A 21,600-nucleotide genomic window follows, 5' to 3' on the forward strand; every position below is an offset into this window, starting at 1 on the left:
CAGACATTAGAGGGCTAAAACTACATCTCCCATAATGCAACGCTAGCGTCAGTAGGCAGCTCAGCTAGCTAGCAACAGCAATACTTTTCAGCACTCTGTAAACTATATCAATAACAAAAATAAAACCCTGAAAGTTACATGTTTCAATAGTCTCTCACTCCCTTGTGACAATATCTACAGCATTAACCTTGGTGTTTTATTTCTTTCACATTATGTAATTCTACGAAGGAGTAATCTGCAACACATACCTTTTCTGTGTTTTCTCGGAGCTACGGGTAGTACCAGGGTGTTAGTAGGTGACGTAAGCACCCAGATAAAATAAAACCCGAAGATGTTAATATCATTCAGCTACTGTAGCTGCCTACTTAAATTTCCAATATTCCTGTCTATGTGGAAATTCTGTAAGAGTTATGTGAAGGCCAATTAGATGATCCGATCACATTCTGTCTCCTATCAATACTTTAACCTTTGCAAGAGAGACAGAGACAAAGTAATCAAGACGACTAGCTTGATTAAGTCTCCATGTATATCTCAGTAGGTCAGGGTTTTTCCTCCAAATATCCATAATGTTTTAATATGTCCATAATATTAGTGATTTCCTTAAGAGCACGGTGATGATAGTATGTAGAGTGATTATCTTTACGGTCCATTGAGGTACTTAACACCATGATGATTTGATCGTTTGCCTGTAAGTTCAATACATTGGTATAAATATTTTCGAAGTAGTATGGATCATCCTGATTTGGCCAATATTATAGATTAATGAGCCGAATCAGTTTTTTTTTTTTTTATCCCCTTTCATATTCAAAAGGATCCACTTTCCTAGCGAACCATTCCTGACTATTTGCACATTAGGATCAACATTTTTGTTAATCTTCACACCTTTCGGGTTCCTTGATTTCACCATCCCATTCCTTTTCCTACGCAATTTCATCTAAGGATTTCCTGTAAACAGTTTCCTGTAAACAGTATATGTTATATTCCTTTTCTTTTAGCCATGTAAAGACGGATAATTTCTTATCTGCTAAGCCGTTAAAATTATAACAGGCTATCCTTATTTATCCCCTTCCCATAACTAGATACTAAATTGGTCTAAATAGACCATAATTAGTGTTTGTAAAGTTACTGCCATAAGAGGTACTATGACAGTCAAAAATAAAGATTTCAAATTGCAGGAGAGTTAAAATTATTATGCCATCAAACTTCAAATTATTAGAATAGTACACAACGCAGAACAGAACAATCAGTTTGAGGGTCAGTGGCCCAAGCCCTCGAACAAGAATATTCCAAGTTCAGACAGAAGGGGGGAGGGAGTCAGATCGCTATGATCGCCAGGAACTTTATTTTTGGCGTCTATTTTTAATTGTTGCACTACTAGTGCAGCCTGTTGATGCTCTTGGTGCACCTATCCCTTTAGCGGGATAATTGTCATCAAATTCCGCTGAATTGCAGATTGCCAAATTCAAATTAAATTACAAAAAATATTGAATTTTCATGAAATCACAAGTGCAATATAGCAAAACACAGCTTAGCTTGTTGTTAATCCACCTGGCGTGTCAATAAAGCTTTTCGTCGAAAGCATAACAAGCGTTTATGTAAGAACATCTCTCAGTAGACAAAATACTACAAACAGCTAGCAGCCAAGTAGATTGGTCACGAAAGTCAGAAAAGCAATAAATTAAATCGCTTACCTTTTGATCTTCGGATGTTTGCACTCACGAGACTCCTAGTTACACAATAAATGTTGCTTTTGTTCCATAAAGATTATTTTTATATCCAAAATAACGCGCCAAACAAATGGAGGTATGTTCAGAAATCCACAGGCTCGAGCGGTCACGACATCGCAGACGAAAATTCCAAATAGTATCCGTAAAGTGCGTAGAAAAATGTCAAATGTTTTTTATAATCAATCCTCAGGTTGTTTTTACTATATATATATATATATATATATATATATATATATATATATATATATATATATATATATATATATATATATATATATATATATATATATAATCGATAATATGTCAACCGGAATGTAGCTTCTTCCATAGGCGAGAGAAAGAAAATGGCTGTTGCGCATGAAAAACTCTGCTGGCACCCAGCCATCCACTGACGCGATGGGTTCTTTCTTGCTCATTTTTCAAAATAAAAGCCTGAAACTATGTCTAAAGACTGTTCACAGCTTGAGGAAGCCATAGGGAAAGGAATCTGGTTGATATCCCTTTAAATGGAGCGAAGGCAGGCTATGGAACATGGAGCTTTCAAAATAGAAGCCACTTCCTGGTTTCATTTTCCACGGGTTTTCGCTTGCAATATCAGTTCTGTCATACTCACAGACAATACTTTGACAGTTTTGGAAACTTTTGTGTTTTCTATCCTAATCTGACAATTATATGCATATTCTAGATTCTGGGCATGAGAAATAGGCAGTTTCATTTTGGGTATGTTTTTCATCCAAAAATCTAAATACTGCCCCCTAGTCTCAAGAGGTTTTAACCTCTCTGGCATATGTGGGACGGTAGCGTCCCACCTCGCCAACAGCCAGTGAAATTGCATGGCGCCAAATTCAAAACAACAGAAATCCCATAATTAATTAGAATTCCTCAAACACAAGTGTTTTACACCATTTTAAAGATAAACTTCTTGAAAATCCAGCCACAGTGTCTGATTTCAAATAGGCTTTATGGCGAAAGCACACCAAACTATTGTTAGGTCAGCACCTAGTCACAGAAAAACATACAGCCAAGGAGAGGGCTCACAAAAATCAGAAATAGCGATTAAATTAATAACTAACCTTTGATCTTCATCAGATGACACTCACAGGACTTCATGTTACACAATAAATGTGTGTTTTGTTCGATAAAGTTAATCTTTATGTCCAAAAACCTCATTTGAAATTGGTGTGTTATGATCAGAAATGCATTGTCTCAAACAAACATCCGGTGAAAGTGCAGAGAGCCACATCAAATAACAGAAAAACTCATCATAAACATTGATAAAAGATACAAGTGTTATGCATGGAAATATAGATAAACTTCTCCTTAATGCAACCGCTGTGTCAGATTTCAAAAAGACTTTACGGCGAAAGCACACCTTGCGATAATGTTAGGCCAGCGCTAGTCACAGAGAACCATCCAGCCATTTTCCAAAGAAGGAGAGGTGTCAGAAATGGCGTTATACATTTTCACTTACCTTTGATGATCTTGATCGGAATGCTGTTCGATAAAGTCCATAATTTATGTCCCAATACCTCCTTTTTGTTCACACGTTTAGCCCAGTAATCCAAATGCATAATGCACGATCACTTGTTCAGACGAAATGTAAAAAAAGTTCTATTACAGTTCATAGAAACATGTCAAACAATGTATAGAATCAATCTTTAGGATGTTTTTATCACAAATCTTCAATAATGTTCCAACCGGAGAATTCCTTTGTCTTTAGAAATGCAATGGAATGCAGCTACCTCTCACGCGTGTGATCAGCTCATGGCACTCTGCCAGACCTCTGGCTCAAACAACTCTCATTCTCTCCTCCTTCACAGTAGAAGCCTGAAACAAGGTTCTAAAGACTGTTGACATCTAGTGTGGAAGCCTTAGGAAGTGCAATATGACCCCATAGACACTGTGTATTCGATAGGCAATGACTTGATAAACTACAAACCTCAGATTTCCCACTTCCTGGTTGGATTTTTTCTCAGGTTTTTGCCTGCCATGAGTTCTGTTATACTCAGAAATCATTCAAACAGTTTTAGAAACTTCAGTGTTTTCTATCCAAATCTACTAATTATTTTCATATTCTAGCTTTTGGGCCTGAGTTACAGACAGTTTACTCTGGGCACCTTATTCATCCAAGCTACTCAATACTGCCCCCCAGTCCCAAAGAAGTTAATCAGTCTAATTCAGGACAATTTATTCTTAACTAAGACGTCATTTATAACCTGAATTTTTCCAGTACAATATAGGTTCAGCAAATCCCCTTATTGTTTGGGATACATTCAATGTACCTTCAGAGGTCACTCAATATTCATCAATAAAAAATGCAGTTTCTGCCTGAAGAGACAAGGCTAACAAGGGAAATACATGAACTAATAGTACAGGTAGATAGCAATAAAAACGGTACTACAGAGTGACAAAATAAGTTGGAGGAAAAAGAACTGGAGGAACTTATTCAAGAACGATCGAATGTAATCTATTACAAAAATAAAGCAAACTGGATGCACCAAATTCTTCCTGAATCTCCAACACAGGAATGCTACCAAAAATAATTTGCAGAAACTCTTTCCTAAAGACAGTCATCTATGATACTCCAAATGTGACTCACCACCTGGATTCAGTCTTATGTAGCACAATTATTATTTTATTTTTTACATTATACGAAAGTAGATGCTTAGAGCTACAAAATGGTATGTCATACACTGCATTTGAGGAACAATGGGAAAGTAATTCTGCTTTGAAAGTTGATTAACTTTCAAACTCACTTTTGAGAAAATTGCCTTTGAATGTTTTGCTATCCAGTGAAGAGCTCTTTGTCTATACCCATTCGGCATCGTTCACACCCTCACCCTGCTTTAGCCCCACCCATCTCGTTTTGCTCTCGAAGCGCACACTTGACGCTCTGGCCGATGATTTGTTTACCTCTGGATGACTTGAAAACAGCCTAATCAGCTCTGCTGTCAACAATTTCATTACGCTTTTTTAGACGTTTACTGACACCGGCCATATTCAACGGGTGTTGTACACGTGTCACGTAACATTAGCTAACGAGGCAGCCAGCCAACATTAGCTAGCTAAACAATGAACGGTGCCAACAATGCCACAGTGCTGGGAGCTAACAACCCATGTTCAATGTTAGCTAGCTAACATTAGGCTTTAACTATAACTGCAAACGGCTCTGGGAAACTAATAATAATGTCAGCTAGGGAGCCAGCCAGCTAACGTTAGCTAGCTGGCTAACCGTACACTTTAGCTTGAAATGAAACCACTTTCTGTCAAAATTAGAAAATGTGTAATATCTGAAAATGTAACGTTAGTCTAGTGTTAGCTAGCTATCTTACCTGTATACATCGTCATGAATGGACGCGTCTCCCTGTCAGGAATGCCATGTCACGATTTCTCTTAGTTTGAAGATGTAATCCGGAGACAGGTGTTTGCTCCATCTCTTTAGCTATCATACTTTAATTCCACTGATTTCAAAACTTGATCCTCCAGAAAGTGGGGAGCCACACTTATGCAGCTCCATTACACAGTAAAAAAAAACGAAAAGCCGCGTTCGACAGGATTACCAACACAGACTGACGACATTCTATGGCAAACCAATCCGAACTCCTCTCTCGGCATGTCCAGCCCACTCATTATCTCAGCCAATCATGGCTAGTGGGAAGGTTAACTTTTTTTTCTGTGGCTTAACCAACAAGGCTTGTAATTTTAACAATTCTATTCGTATTTACAGATGGCATACGAGTTTAAGGCACATGAAAGTAAACATAGTCAAGAAGGCATTTCTGCCAAAAAAAACGCATGTTGATAAAATATTTTTTTACGTTCAAACGCTCTTCAAACGCTCTTCAAAGGCCAAATTAGAGGCCAAATTACAGAGGAATAACTTTGAGACTATTAAATACTTTCAGTGTGGAAAAACCCCAGGGCTTAATGGCATACTGGAAGAGGTATATAAAGCCCTTTTCTTTTATACAATCAAAGCTCCATTTATTAACTTGTTTTAACTACTCCTAATGAAATGGTAGTCTGTTAGGTACTCAGCAGGAAGGTCTGATTTCACTATTATTTAACTACTAGAAATAATAGAACATGAAACATTTAAGAAGCTAGGCCTGATATTTATAGTAGCTTTTTTAAAGGACTATGATAAAGACTGGATTTTATTTATAAATGCCTGGATTTATTTTTGCAATTTCTGTGAGTGTCTTATAAAATGGGTAAAAGTAATGTATAGCAACCCCAGGTGTAAAATAGTAAATAGCAGCGTCTTCTCAGAGTTTTGAGGTAAACAAGGGTGTCCTCTGTCACCATATTATTCGGAATCTAAATGCAAGCTATTAAAATCAGATCAAACAACAACAATTAAAGGATTAGAAATCCAAGGCTTAAAAACAAAGGTATCCATGTATGCCAATGACTCAAGTTCTTTATTAAGTCCGCAAACTAGATCCCTGCAATATCTCTTTGAAGAACTTTTCTGAACTCTGGACTAAAACCTAATTATATGTACAAGATTACGTATTGGATCTTTAAAAAATACAACTTTCATTACCCTGTAGTGTACCTAGAAAATGGTCTGATGGTGAAGTAAACATACTTGGTATTCACATCACAAAATATATAAATGAGCTCTCCACAATGAATTTCAGTAGAACATTTGTAAAGATAGAGGAGCTCCTGCAACCATGGAGAAGTAAATTCCTGTCTATTTATGGAAAAGTTGCACTGATTAACTCCATATCTCAGTTTAGTCACTTATGGCGCTGCCTACTCCTGATACATTTTTCAAGATTGCAAGATTGAATCCCCGAACTGACAAGGTAAAAATCTGTCATTCTGCCCCTGAACAAGGCAGTTAACCCACCGTTCCTAGGCCGTCATTGAAAATAAGAATGTGTTCTTAACTGACTTGCCTAGTTAAATAAAGATTAAATAAAGGTGTAAAAAAATGTTTTTAAATAATCGGTGTGCAGTTACCGATTTCCAATTCCTAATTAATCGGCCATTCTGATTAATCGGTCAGCCTCTGCTCTCTAGGGTAGGCCAACATCCAGTTAGATTGCAGAGCGCCAAATTCAAATACAGAAATACTCATTATAAAAATTCAGAAAAGATACAACTATTTTACATAGGTTTAAAGATTAACTTCTTGTGAATCCAACCACAGTGTCAGATTTCAAAAATGTTTTACGGTGAAAGCATACCTTACGATTATTTGAGAACATCGCCCAGCAGACAAATCGTTACAAACAGTAACCAGCCAAGTAGAAGAGTTACACAAGTCAGAAATAGAGAGAAAATGAATCACTTATCTTTGATGATCTTCATATGGTTGCACTCAGAAGACATTCATTTATTCAATAAATGTTCCTTTTGTTCGATAGTCTCTCTTTTTATCCAAAAACCTCAGTTGTTCGCGTTTTCTTCAGTAATCCACAGGCTCAAACGCAGTCACAACAGGCAGAGAAAAAATCCAAATTGTATCCGTAAAGAAACATGTCAAACGATGTTTATATTCAATCCTCAGGTTGTTTTTAGCCTAAATAATCAATAATATTTCAACCGGACAATAACGTCGTCAATATAAAAGGTAAATAAGAAAGGCACTCTCTCGGTCGCGTGCATGAAAAAGCTCTGTGACACGGCAGGGTCCACTCATTGGTGACCTATATGCAGGGTTCACACAAGGTGCCTTGAGGTGTTTAAAGTAATTGAATTTTGCACTACTGGAATGCCTTAAATCAGACATTTTCTCAAGTTGGTAACTAAAAAGTACTTTAATTTAAATGAGGAGAACTGAAAATGATCTTATATGAAAAATATTGGAAAAATGTATCCTTGCGAATTAATTTCCAGGCAGACTAGAGTTTTTTATTTCCACACACACACACACTTCCACTCAGCCAGGAAGGTACAGAACTGACTGATTAGGCACCTCAAAACATCACATTGATAGCTAAAATGCCAGGAAAATGTAGACACAATCTGGCTGGCAGGATATTGATGTTTATAAATGTGGTTTGCCAGACTCAACCAGGAATGTAGTGTCATTCTGAGCATCGTGGCCCTAATGGGTTATGCACCCAATGCATAGGAGTCTGGTAAATTTCTCAAATGGCTGGTAAATTAAAATCTTCAGATCACTTTGTCCGGATCAACATTTTCCTAACGGAAACCCTGACGAGCGAGCGCGCGCACACAGATTCAGACTGGCAGAGCTGATCTGAAGTAAAAGTGAAACTGAGTCAAGACTAGACGTCCTACTGCTTCCTCCCTTGTCTCTCAATCTCTTTCTGTGTGTGTGTGTGTGTGTGTGTGTGTGTGTGTGTGTGTGTGTGTGTGTGTCGCATGCTAAAGAACGCGCATCAGTCTGTTTCCTGTGCAGACCCCAGCTCTCTTGTCTTGACATCTGGGCTTTCCAAATACACTAGGGCTGGGAATTGCCAGGGACCTCAATACAATATTATCACAATACTTGGGTGCTGATTCAATTATTCTGTGCCCAATAGAAATGAATAGTAAGTAATGTATTGTCATTTTGGAATCACTTTTTCTAAATAACAATAGAATGTTTCTAAACACTTCTACATTGTTGATGCTACCATCATTGTGCATAGTCCTGAATGAATCGTGAGTAATGAGTGATATTGTACCCCCAAGACATGCTAACCTTTCACCATTACAATAACAAGGGAAGGTAGAATTTTGGGGGGGAGGTATGATATTTATCTCTTATCTTTCTCACTCATCATTATTCACAATAAATTCAGCATTAGGCGATCTATAATCATGGTAGTATCCACGTTAATGTGGAAGTGTTTAGAAACATTCTATTGTTAGTTACAATAAAAGTCACAATACATTATTTACCATTTCATTTCTATTGGGCACAACATAATGAGAAACGCAACAAATGCATCCAACAGGTTTGTTGTAATCATTGTATGCTATGAACTTGAGACCAAATACTTACATTTTGACTGCTTTAATACACATCTGAATTTGTCCCAATACTTTTGGTCCCCTAAAATGGGGGGGGGGGACTGTGTACAAAAAGTGCTGTAATTTCTAAACAGTTCACCGATTTTATGGATGAAAAATACCCTCAAATGTAAAGCTGACAGTCAGCACTTTAACCTGATAGTCATTGTAGCATTTCCAATCTAAAGTGCTGGAGTACAGAGCCAGAACGACATTTCTTCCTGTCACAATACTTTTGGACCTCACTGTATTTTTCTGATTCTTGACCACCTTTCTTCTCTGGCCTCCATTGATTTAGTCACCCTAATCTTTGTCATCCTACAAGGGTAAAAACTCCAATAAGTTTCTAAATGATTATGATATATAAACATACGGTTTGGACCATTTGGTGATGTTAGAGGAGTATCTACACAATTAACACATCATTTTTTGATTGGACACCTTAATAATAGGCCTAATTAATATCGCAATGCTCAGTCTACTGTATCGATATTTACCCCCATCACTAACTGTTTGTTGGTGAGATTGAGTGTGATCTGGGCTGGAATGTTGATCTGCTTACAGACAGAACACACTCAGTCCACCCAGCATCTGCTGCCCCGCCTGCATTCAACATTAAATACTGGCACAGAAGTTTGGAAGATGGAGCCGGAGGGTAGGGCTGCCGTCTTATCGGCTCTTAACCAACCATGCAATTTATATATATATATATATATAACTTGTTTTGTACATAATGTTGCTGCTACTGTCTCTTATGACCGAAAAAAGCTTCTGGATAGCAGATCTGGGATTACTCACCTCAAATTGGATGAGTTCTTCAATGAGTCGGACGCAGGGAATATACTGAGGACACCCGACCAGGCCCAGATCCCTGCGATTTGCTGGAAAAGGAAGCATACGTTTCACGGAAAGAGATCAAGAATGCCTTGTGAGGATCAAAACGTGAAAGCACGTATATCCTACGGACATTAAAAACTGTAATATCTTATGTTTCACCGAGTCGTGGCTGAACGACAACATTAAGAACACAGCTGGCGGGTTATACAGTCTATCAGCAGGACAGAACAGCAGCCTCTGGTAAGACATGGGGCACGGGTCTATGCATATTTGTAAACAATAGCTGGTGCATGATATCTAAGGAAGTCTCAAGGTTTTGCTGCCCGAGGTAGAGTATTTCAAGATAAGATGTAGACCACACTGTCTACCTAGAGTTTATCTGTATTTTTCGTAGCTGTCTACATACCACCACAGACCGAGGCTGGCATTAAAACCTCACTCAATGAGCTGTATTCTGCCATAAGCAAACAGGAAACCGTTCATCCAGAGGAGGCACTCCTATTGGCCAGGGACTTTAACGCAGGGAAACTTAAATCAGTTTTACCTAATTTCTATCAGCATGTTAAATGTGCAACCAGAGGGAGAAAAAAACTCTAGACCACCTTTACTACACACAACGAGAGATGCGTACAAAGCTCTCCCTTGCCCTCCATTTGGCAAATCTGCCCATAACTCGTGATTTCGGCTTACAAGCAAAAAATGAAAGCAGGAATTAACAGTGAATCAGTCGATAAAAAAAGTGGTCAGATGAAGCAGGTGCTAAACAACAGGACTGTTTGCTAGCACAGACTGGAATATATTCCGGGATTCTTCTGATGGCATTGAGGAGTACACCACGTCAGTCACTGGCTTTATCAATAAGTGCATCGAGGACGTCGTCCCCAGAGTGACTGTACATACATACCCCAACCAAAAGCCATGGATTAAAGGCAACTTTCGCACTTAGCTAAATGGTAGAGCTGCCACTTTCAAGGAGCAGGACTCTAACCCGGAAGCTTATAAGAAATCCCACTATGCCCTCCGACAAACCATCAAACAGGCAAAGCATCAATACAGGACTAAGATCAAATCGTACTACACCGGCTCTGAAGCTCGTCGGATGTGGCAGGGCTTGCAAACTATTACAGTATTACAGACTACAAAGGGAAGCACAGCCGAGAGCTGCCCATTGACACGAGACTACCAGACGAGCTAAATAACTTCTATGCTCGCTTCAAGGCAAGTAACACTGAAACATGCATGAGAGCATCATCTGTTCCGGACCACTGTGATCACACTCTCTCCGCAGCCGATGTGAGTAAGACCATTAAACAGGTCAACATTCACAAGGCTGCTGGGCCAGATGGATTACCAGGATGTGTACATCGAGCATGCGCTGACCAACTGGCAAGTGTCTTCACTGACATTTTCAACCTCCTCCTGTCTGAGTCTGTAATACCAACATGTTTCAAGCAGACCACTGTAGTCCCTGTGCCCAAGAACACTAAGGTAACTTTCCTAAATGACTACCGACTCGTAGCATTCACGTCTGTAGCCATGAAATGCTGGTCATGGTTCACATCAACACCATTATCGCAGAAACCCTAGACCCACTCCAATTTGCATACCGCCCCAACAGACCCACAGATGATGCGATCTCTATTGCACTCCACACTGCCCTTTCCCTCACCTGGAAAAAAATGAACACCTGCAGTTGGAAGTCGGAAATGTACATACACCTTAGCCTGGCATTTAATTAAAATTTACATTTAAACTCGGTTTTTCACAATTCCTGACATTTAATCCTAGTTCAAATTCTCTGTCTTAGGTCAGTTAGGATCACCACTTTATTTTAAGAATGTGACATTCATTACTGAATAATAGAGAGAATGATTTATTTCAACACTCATCACAATCCCAGTGGGTCAGAAGTTTACATACACTCAATTAGTATTTAGTAGCATTGTTTAACTTGGTCAAACGTTTTGGGTAGCCTTCCACAAGCTTCCCACAATAAGTTGGGTGAATTTTGGCCCATTCCTCCTGACACAGCTGGTGTAACTGAGTCAGGTTTTTTAGGCCTCCTTGCTCGCACACGCTTTTTCAGTTCTGCCCATACATTTTCTATAGGATTGTGGTCAGGGCTTTGTGATGGCCACTCCAATACCCTGACTTTGTTGTCCTTAAGCCATTTTGCCACAACTTTGGAAGTATGCTTGGCGTCATTGTCAATTTGGAAGACCCATTTGCGACCAAGCTTTAACTTCCTGACTGATGTCTTGAGATGTTGCTTCAAATTTTCCCTCATCATGATGCCATCTATTTTGTGAAGTGCCACCCGTCCCTCCTGCAGCAAAGCACCCCCACAACATGATGCTGCCACCCCCGTGCTTCACGGTTGGGATGGTGTTCTTCGGCTTGCAAGTCTCCCCCTTTTTCCTCCAAACCTAATGATGGTCATTATGGCCAAACAGTTCTATTTTTGCTTCATCAGACCAGAGAACATTTCTCCAAAAAGTACAGTATTTGACCCAATGTGCAGTTGCAAACCGTAGTCTCTGGCTTTTAATGGCGGTTTTGGAGCAGTGGCTTCTTCCTTGCTGAGCGGCCTTTCAGGTTATGTTGATATAGGACTCGTTTTTACTGTGGATATGGATATTTTTGTACCTGTTTCCTCCAGAATCTTCACAAGGTCATTTGCTGTTTTTCTGGGATTGATTTGCACTTTTTGCACCAAAGTACATTCATCTCGTCTCCTTCTTGAGCGGTATGACGGCTGCATGGTCCCATGGTGTTTATACTTGCGAACTATTGTTTGTACAGATGAACGTGGTACTTTCAGGCGTTTGGAAATTGCCCCCAAGGATGAACCAGACTTGTGGAGGTCTACAATTGTTTTTCTGAGGTCTTGCCTGATTTCTTTTGATTTCCCCATGATGTCAAGCAAAGAGGCACTGAGTTTGAAGGTAGGCCTTGAAATACATCCACAGGTACGAGAGGTCAACCGATTATGATTTTTCAACACCGATACCGATTATTGGAGGACCAAAAAAGCCGATGCCGATTAATCGGACGATTTATTTATTTTTATTTATTTTTTGTAATAATGACAATTACAACAATGAATGAACACTTATTTGAACTTAATATAATACATCAATAAAATCAATTTAGCCTCAAGTAAATAATGAAACATGTTCAATTTGATTTAAATAATGCAAAAACAAAGTGTTGGAGAAGAAAGTGAAAGTGCAATATGTGCTATGTAAGAAAGCTAACGTTTCAGTTCCTTGCTCAGAACATGAGAACATATGAAAGCTGGTGGTTCCTTTTAACATGAGTCTTCAATATTCCCAGGTAAGAAATTTTAGGTTGTAATTATTATAGGAATTATAGGACTATTTCCCTCTACCATTTCTATTTCAAACCTTTGACATTTGGATGTTCTTATAGGCACTTTAGTATTGCCAGTGTAACAGTATAGCTTCCGTTCCTCTCCTCGCTCCTACCTGGGCTCGAACCAGCAACACAACGACATCAGCCACCATCGAAGCAGGGGGAACAAGGGCAAGGGGAACAATTACTAGAAGGCTCAGAGCGAGTGACGTTTGAAACGCTATTAGCACGCTCTAACTAGCTAACCATTTCACTTCGATTACACCAGCCTCATCTCGGGAGTTGATAGGCTTGAAGTCATAAACGGCGCAGTGCTTTACACACAACGAAGAGCTGCTAGCAAACCGCACGAAAGTGCTGTTTGAATGAATGTTTACGCGCCTGCTTCTGCCTACCACCGCTCAATCAGATACTTGTATGCTTAGTCATATTATGAAACGCAGGACACGCTAGATAATATCTAGTAATATCATCAACCATGTGTAGTTAACTAGTGATTATGATTGATTGTTTTTTATAAGATAAGTTTAATGCTAGCTAGCAACTTACCTTGGCTTACTGCATTCGCAAGGTATAAAAGGTATAAAGGTATAAAAAATCGGCACCCAAAAATACAGATTTCCGATTGTTATGAAAACTTGAAATCGGCCCTAATTAATCGGCCATTCCGATTAATCGGTCGACCTCTAACAGGTACACCTCTAATTGACTCAAATGATGTCAATTAGAATATCAGAAGCTTCTAAAGCCATGACATAATTGTCTGGAATTTTCTAAGATGTTTAAAGGCACAGTCAACTTAGTGTACGTAAACTTCTGACCCGCTGGAATTGTGATCTGTTTGTAAACAATTGTTGGAAAAATGACTTGTGTCATGCACAAAGTAGATGTCCTAACCGACTTGCCAAAACTAGTTTGTTAGCAAGAAATTTGTGGAGTGGTTGAAAAACAAGTTTTAATGACTCCAACCTAAGTGTACGTAAACTTCTGACTTCAACTGTATATACAGTGGGAAGAAAAAGTATGTGAACCTTTTAGAATGACCTGGATTTCTGCATAAATTGGTCATACAATTTGTTCTGATCTTCATCAAGTCACAGTCACAACAATAGACAGTCTGCTTAAACTAATAACACACAAACAATTATAATGTTTCATGTCTTCATTGAACACACTGTGTAAAAATTCACAGTGCAGGTTGGAACCCGTGTATTTAATAACAGGTTGACCCTCCTTTTGGCAGAAATAACCTCAATGTTTTCTATAGTTGTTGATCAGACATGCACAATGGTCAGGAGGAATTTTGGACCATTCCTCTTTAAAAAAAACTATTTCAGTTCCACAATATTCTTGGGATGTCTGGCGTGAACCGCTCTCTTGAGGTCATGCCACAGCATCTGAATCGGGTTGAGGTCAGGACTGACTGGGCCACTCCAGAAGGCGTATTTTCTTCTGTTCAAGCCATTCTGTTGTTGATTTACTTCTGTCTTTTGGGTTGTTGTCCTGTTGCATCACCTAACTTCTGTTGAGCTTCAATTGGCGGACAGATAGCCTAACATTCTCCTGCAAAATGTCTTGATTAACTTGGGAATTCATTTTTCCGTTGATGATAGCAAGCTGTTTAGGCTCTGAGGCAGCAAAGTAGCCCCAAACCATGATGCTCCCTCCACCATAGTTTACAGTTGAGATGAGGTTTTGATGTTTGTGTGCTGTGCCTTTTTTCCCACATAGTGTTGTGTGTTCCTTCCAAACAACTCAACTGTAGTTTAATCTGTCCACAGACTATTTTGCCAGCAGCGCTGTAGAACATCCAGGTGCACTTCTGCCAACTTCAGATGTGCAGCAATGTTGTTGTTTATTTTGGACAGCAGTGGTTTCTTCCATGGTGTCCTCCCATTAACACCATTCTTGTTTAGTGTTTTACGTATCGTAGACTCGTCAACAGAGATGTCAGCATGTTCCAGAGAATTCTGTAAGTCTTTAGCTAACACTCTAGGATTTTTCTTAACCTCATTGAGCATTCTGCGCTGTTATTTGCAGTCATCTTTGCAGGACAGCCACTCTAGAGAGAGTAGCAACAGTGCTGAATTTTCTCCATGTATAGACTATTTGTCTTACCAGGGACTGATAAACATCCAGGCTTTTAGAGATACTTTTGTAACCCTTTCCAGCTTTCTGCAAGTCAACCATTCTTAATCTTCTGACATCTCTTTTTGTTCGATGCATGGTTCACATCAGGCAACGCTTCTTGTGAATAGCAAACTCAAATTTTGTGAGCTTTTTCTTTTATAGGGCAAGGCAGCTCTAACCAACATCTCCAATCATGTCTCTGATTGTACTCCAGGTTAGCTGACTCCTGACTCCAATTAGCATTTGGAAAAGTCATTAGACAAGGGGTTCACATTTATTCCAACCTAAAATTATGCATTTAATATAGACAAGAAAAATACAATTTGTGTGTTATTAGTTTAAGCACACTGTGTTTGTCTATTGTTGTGTCTTAAATGAAGATCAGATAACATTTTATGGACAATTTCTGCAGAAATCAAGGTAATTCTAAAGGGTTCACATACTTTTCCTTGCCACTGTGTACACACACACACACACACACACACACACACACACACACACACACACACACACACACACACACAAATACAGGCACACATGCTCACTTCACACACTCACAGGAAGACCCATAAATGCTCTACACACACACACACTCACACACTCACGTGCAGCAGTTTTAGGCTGATAGATTAGTATGATTATCCAGGAAGCTAAAACAAATGTCTCTTCTCTGTCTCTTAGGGTGAGTCTGTGAAGTATTTCTTGGACAATGTGGAGATGCTGGGGGAGCAGGTGGGTTTCCTTTTTATCCCTCTTTCACTCTACATCCCCCTCTCCTGTCCTCCACTTATCATTCTTTCCCTCTCCTCCAGAGCTACATCCCTTCCCAGCAGGACATCCTGCTAGCCCGCAAGCCCACTAAAGGCATCCATGAGTACGACTTTGAGATCAAGAGCGTTCCCTTCAAGATGGTGGATGTGGGAGGACAGCGCTCAGAGAGACGACGGTGGTTTGAGTGTTTTGACTCTGTCACCTCCATACTGTTCCTAGTGTCTTCTTCAGAGTATGACCAGGTACACACACAGTGGACACACACTCACCACTAGGGCTGGGCGATTAAATCAACATCAATAATTATCGAGGTAATTACCTCCCTCGATAACGATATTTATTCTATAATGACGATATAGAATAATTAGGTACAGCCATTCATTTCACCTCTTGACGCAGCAGGAATGTGCAGAGAGGTATACGCCCACTAAAAACCACTTAGCACCTCTATTAACCAGGAAAAATTAGCGATGTAGGTGAAAACAGTGGCAGTGATAGCCATGGAGAAGGAGCAGCTTCCAACAAAGAAATGATTGATAAAAAGGGTTCAACTGTTTCAGTAATTTGGAAGTGGTTTGGCCTTTTGAAGTCCGACAAAGAGCAGAGCAATGTTCAGTACACATTGTGCCGTAGACGGCTGGCTACGAAGTCTGGTAATACGACAAACCTTTTTCAACATCTGAAGCAAAATCCCTCTTTGGAACATGCAGGAAGTTTGAGTTTGAGCCACAGTATTGATAAACGCCCCTCAAGCACCAGCCAATCTAGGGATGTTTGAGTTTGCACCACGGTATTGATAAACGCCCCTCAAGCACCAGCCAATCTAGGGATGTTTGAGTTTGAGCCACAGTATTGATAAACGCCCCTCAAGCACCAGCCAATCTAGGGATGTTTGAGTTTGCACCACGGTATTGATAAACGCCCCTCAAGCACCTGCCAATCTAGGGATGTTGCCCGAAGCAGTCAACACTGACAGCGTTTATGCCCTACAAGCAAACACCGAAAAGAAAAAGACATCACAAATGCTATTATGCATTGCTAAGGACATTAGCACAGTCGAAAAGGAAGGTTTCATGAGGCTTATCAATTTAATTGACCCCAGGTACGTGCTCCCTGGCCGCAAACATGGAACAATTTTCCTTCAAGTATAATTTTATGTGTAGCTCACATAATAACATTTTTAAAAATTACCTTTATTTAAGTCAGTTAAGAACAACTTCTTATTTACAATGACGGGCTATCGGGGAACAGTGGGTTTTACTGCCTTATTCAGTTAAACGACAGATGTTTACCTTGTCAGCTCGGGGATTCGTTCTAGCAACCTTTCGGTTACTAGTCCAACGCTCTAACTACGGTTTGTTAAGGCATTCTTGAGTTTGAAGCAGATATGCACCTTTTAAACATCTTTTGATTAATATAGTGATAATTATTGTTATCGAATGAAAAAATATATATATCTCGTGATAATTTATTTGCCATATCGCCCAGCCCTACTCACCACACACTCCCTTTGTTTCTCTCACTCACACACTCCCTAATGTATTTATTTTTTCAAGGTCTTGATGGAGGACCGACAGACCAACCGTCTGAGAGAGTCATTGAACATCTTTGAAACGATAGTCAACAACCGAGTCTTCCTCGCCGTCTCCATCATCCTCTTCCTCAACAAGACTGACCTCCTGGAGGAGAAGGTCAGTAACATCACAATCACACCAAACACTCTAGGAAGCAGGGTTCACACAAGAAACTAGACTCTATTCGCTTTTCAGAGATAAATGTGTTGTTATTGAGGCCACACCAACCTTCAGATTCTACTAGGTCTGACCCCAATTAGTCAACTGGTTCATTGTTTGGTCGATAGGCTGTTGATTGACTAAGATTTTCACTTATTCACGCTTGGCATTCTCTCAACCAGCTTCATGAGGTAGTCACCTGGAATGCATTTCAATTAACAGGTGTACCTTGTTAATTTGTGGAATTTCTTTCCTCAATGTGTTTGAGCCAATCAGTTGATATTGATTAAAGTGTACATACAAATGGCTTATAGTACAGGTTGTTCGTAAATTATATTATACAAATGTTATATTTTGCTTTTCAATAAAACCTGACATGTTGGTATAAGAACATTGTTCTACTTTATTTTATTAGAACTTTACAGGCTAATTTATATTCTGTTAAAATTAATTACAATCTAAATGTGATTTTGAGCACCATGGGTAAATCTCTCAAATGTCCAGTAAATGTTCATCTTGCCGGTTACGTTGTCCTGTGCCACATTTACCTAACGAAAACCCCACCTTACACATTGAATAAGGGACTGGCACTGACCTGTATATACTTGCATTCTCATATTTCTTCAACTTATATCGTACTTCTTGTGTGTTTTTATTCTATTTTCTATTATCTATCTACATTATTATCAACCCTGCATTGTGGGAAAGAGCTCTCAGTAAAGAATTTCACTAATGTTTTACACTTGATGTATCCTGTGCAAGTGGCAAATAAACTTTGTGTTGATCTGTTCCTGGCAGGTCTCGAACATTTCGCTGAAGAAATACTTCCCAGAGTACACGGGGCCGGACCACAGCCTGCCGGACGTCCAGAAGTTCCTAGTGGACTGTTTCCGGGGGAAGAGAAGAGATGCGACACAGAAGCCCCTCTACCACCACTTCACCACAGCCATCAACACAGAGAACATCCGCCTGGTGTTCCGAGATGTCAAGGATACCATCCTCCACGAAAACCTCAAACAGCTTATGCTCCAGTGACCTATGACCACTAGAGAGGACCTGAGAGGAACCAGCCTCAGAGAGAACCCCAGAGAGGACCTCTTCTCCTGCCTAAAAGAAGACCTGATTGAGGACTGCTCTCACCTTCAAAAGAGGACCGGATTGAGGACCCCAGTGCCTTGGGGAGGACCTTGATGTTCCACTTTTGTTGTTTCAATGGTTTTATTTGGTTTTTACTGCACTGTGTTGAGTGGATGGTCTATAGACTGCTCTGAGGTCAGTTTGACCTTTTAGGAGCCAGGGACATGATTGAACGCTGGATAATAAGCACTGTCCTTGGATCAGTTTTGAAGCCTGCCATGCTGTCATAGCCCCGCTCCTGTCCACTGATCTGAGACCTGTGTGACTGACAGAAACCACAATGCGTTAATACAACAACGTCTTAATAACCCTTAATCACTGTGTGTGTGTGTGTGTGTGTGTGTGTGTGCGCCCTGCGCTATCTGTGTATACCTGTTTTGGCATTAGCTATCATGTAATCAATCATGTCTTTATAGTCAATACATTTTAACGTGTGTATACAGTTTACAAATTTCTACCTTTCTATTCCCAGGTAGTTCACATGTAATTCTGCTGTAAGGACACAACACACACACTTGGACGGTTATCTAGTATTGTTATCTCAGGGTTGGATGGAGGTACCGCTACAAAGGATGTCCTTATTGTGTTATTATTGTAATAAACAGTCTGTCCATAGGGCTGTAGTCTGTCTATACCCTCAAATTCAAATCTGGACCTCCACTGCTTTTAGATTTGTATTCTTCCCCCTCTAATCAGGGACTGATTTTAGACCTGCGACACCACATGGGTGCAATTAATTATCAGGTAGAACAGAACCGGCAGCACTCCGTACCTCGTAGGGTCAGAGTTGAAAACTCCCGGTCTATAGTGTATATCCCAGGTTGAAGCTTTCAATTTTTTTTTTGTTAAATGTCTTCCTGTGAGAACCTGTTCTGGGACGTATTCACTAAACATAAAGCGGAAGAAAACGGGCTGAAACAGGGATGTACTATCTGAACTTGTCCAATAAGAAACGCTTGTTTTCTTTTTCCATTGCACAATGTTTTGAAACATTTTTCTACAGTGTGCCCTAACGGACCAGAAAAGCAGAGGGGGCATGTCTCCGACCCTGGGCTACAGTACTTTAATTTGGGGTGCAACGTTACAGAACGTTCAGGCAGATTCGTATGCGTGTTCATTTCTGTCTGAAATTTCTAGCATGTTTTTGCCCCCACGGAACGTGGCCCAGGTTACCACGACAAGTTAAAGGTACCGCCTCCTCCTTCCCTTCCCATTGGTGGCCTTGTAAAGGGACTTGTGTTATTGGTCAGTGAGGTTGTCTGTCTAATGGATGTGATCATGTTTATAGTTGTACAGACTGACTCAAATGTATCTTTTAGTTTCAAATATGACAGATTAGTTTGTTTGTTTTCATGTCCATACTGTAACCTGTTGTTGATGACAATAGTGTGTGTATAGGTATGCCAACACTGTAAGATACGCCACCTCATAGGGCTGAAAGACAGCTAGAAACTGACTCCAGATTAGCGTTTTGAGCGTTTCTCTCCTGCCACGTCACACTGCCTTTTATATGACTGTATAAAGATCGACTGTCCTAGTTTCTCTAGCTACGGAGATTACGTGTCTGTCTTTCCACTGTGCCTCGCTCTGGCCTTGTACAGACTGACGCCTGGGCCCAGTTTCACAAAACCTTTTAGAAGACATTTCTTAAGTGCCATTTTTTCACCTCAACTTTATACGTATTAAAATGTGCTATTCCTCAATAAGGTTATTGCAAATGTCCTTAAGTTTCTTCCTATGAAAATAGTTACAAATAAATTTGATTCTTGAAAAGGAAGTTATTGGATTTCTTCTTGTAATTCCAAGATGGCTATAGTAAACCCTTGTCTTAAACTCATGGAAGTGAGAAAATAAGCTAATGAAAGCAATTGCACATGTTTATTGACTCTACTGAAACTTTCAGTTGGATTTGTTTTAAATCCAATAAAACATTTTAGAACAGTAATCTCGGTAAGAAATATGCTAACATGATTGCCCTTGCTTGATAGCGCTGTTGCCTAGCGACAATCATTTTAGGAAGATATTTAAGAAAATCGTGAATTATGAAACATTTGAGTTCTTATGAGCTTATTTATTTTTTAAAAAGCTTAAGTTTTTGCATAACTTTAGTAAAACTGTGCCCTGATGCCTTAGTTGTAATCTAAAACTGTTTACTTCCATCTTTTAAATGATTCAACAACAACAACAAATCACTGTTTCACGGTTGGCCTTGTCAATGAACATATGTTTCTCTAACAATCTGCATTTTTTTTTATGCCACTAATTTTTACAATAAAACACTTTTTCTAATAAAGTGTGAATTGTCATTCATTCAGCCCATAGACTATAAAGCAGCAGTTTGAGTCTGGACCAGAGGCCACCCCAGTGTGCACGTATTCGTATTATCCCGCTCAACACTAGCACACATGATTCAACTACCCAAGGGCCTGACAATTACAGATAGTTCACAATCATTTCAGAAACCCTGGTATAAAGTGTTACCTCAGAGTAAAAGGCAAAGTGCTTGGACCATAGCCTAAGGCTGGATTCCAAACACTTAAAAGACACACACTATCCCCTCAACCCTCAAATTAAGTGTACATTTCTGATAACGTCTGACGAGTACACACTTGCAAGGCAAGGGGCGAGGGAGGAAGGAATGATTTTTAAATGGACGTCACTTGTCTGGAAATTCATCACTCGATGATTGTGTTTTCAGCCACCGGTAGCTTGTGGGTGCTTTATATGTGCTACAGTCAATTATGATTGCATGTCTACTTGTATTAACTATTTAACTATTAATATACACATACTGTATGATAGCTAGAAAAATAATTAGCTAACTAATGTAAGCCTGCCTAGCTACTTCTGAAGGAAAATGTTTTATTTCTACGATTTCCAAAAGCTAACCAAACAAAAACAGTACTTTTATG

At 39.6% G+C, this 21,600-nt stretch overlaps 1 protein-coding gene across 1 annotated transcript in view; it reads left to right on the plus strand.

Moving 5' to 3' along the window:
• Positions 1 to 20,973, plus strand: part of LOC110491343 (guanine nucleotide-binding protein subunit alpha-13) — a 38,484-nt gene extending 17,511 nt beyond the window's left edge. The window contains exons 3-6 of the mRNA XM_021564715.2: positions 15,729 to 15,779; positions 15,860 to 16,060; positions 17,375 to 17,509; positions 18,350 to 20,973. Of these exons, the coding sequence (XP_021420390.1) occupies positions 15,729 to 15,779; positions 15,860 to 16,060; positions 17,375 to 17,509; positions 18,350 to 18,586 (624 nt within the window). The 3' untranslated portion in view covers positions 18,587 to 20,973. The remainder of the gene's footprint in view (positions 1 to 15,728; positions 15,780 to 15,859; positions 16,061 to 17,374; positions 17,510 to 18,349) is intronic.
• The last annotated feature ends 627 nt before the right edge of the window (positions 20,974 to 21,600 follow it).

This window comes from Oncorhynchus mykiss, chromosome 16 (genome assembly GCF_013265735.2).
Source record: "Oncorhynchus mykiss isolate Arlee chromosome 16, USDA_OmykA_1.1, whole genome shotgun sequence".
Taxonomy (NCBI): Eukaryota; Metazoa; Chordata; class Actinopteri; order Salmoniformes; family Salmonidae; genus Oncorhynchus; species Oncorhynchus mykiss.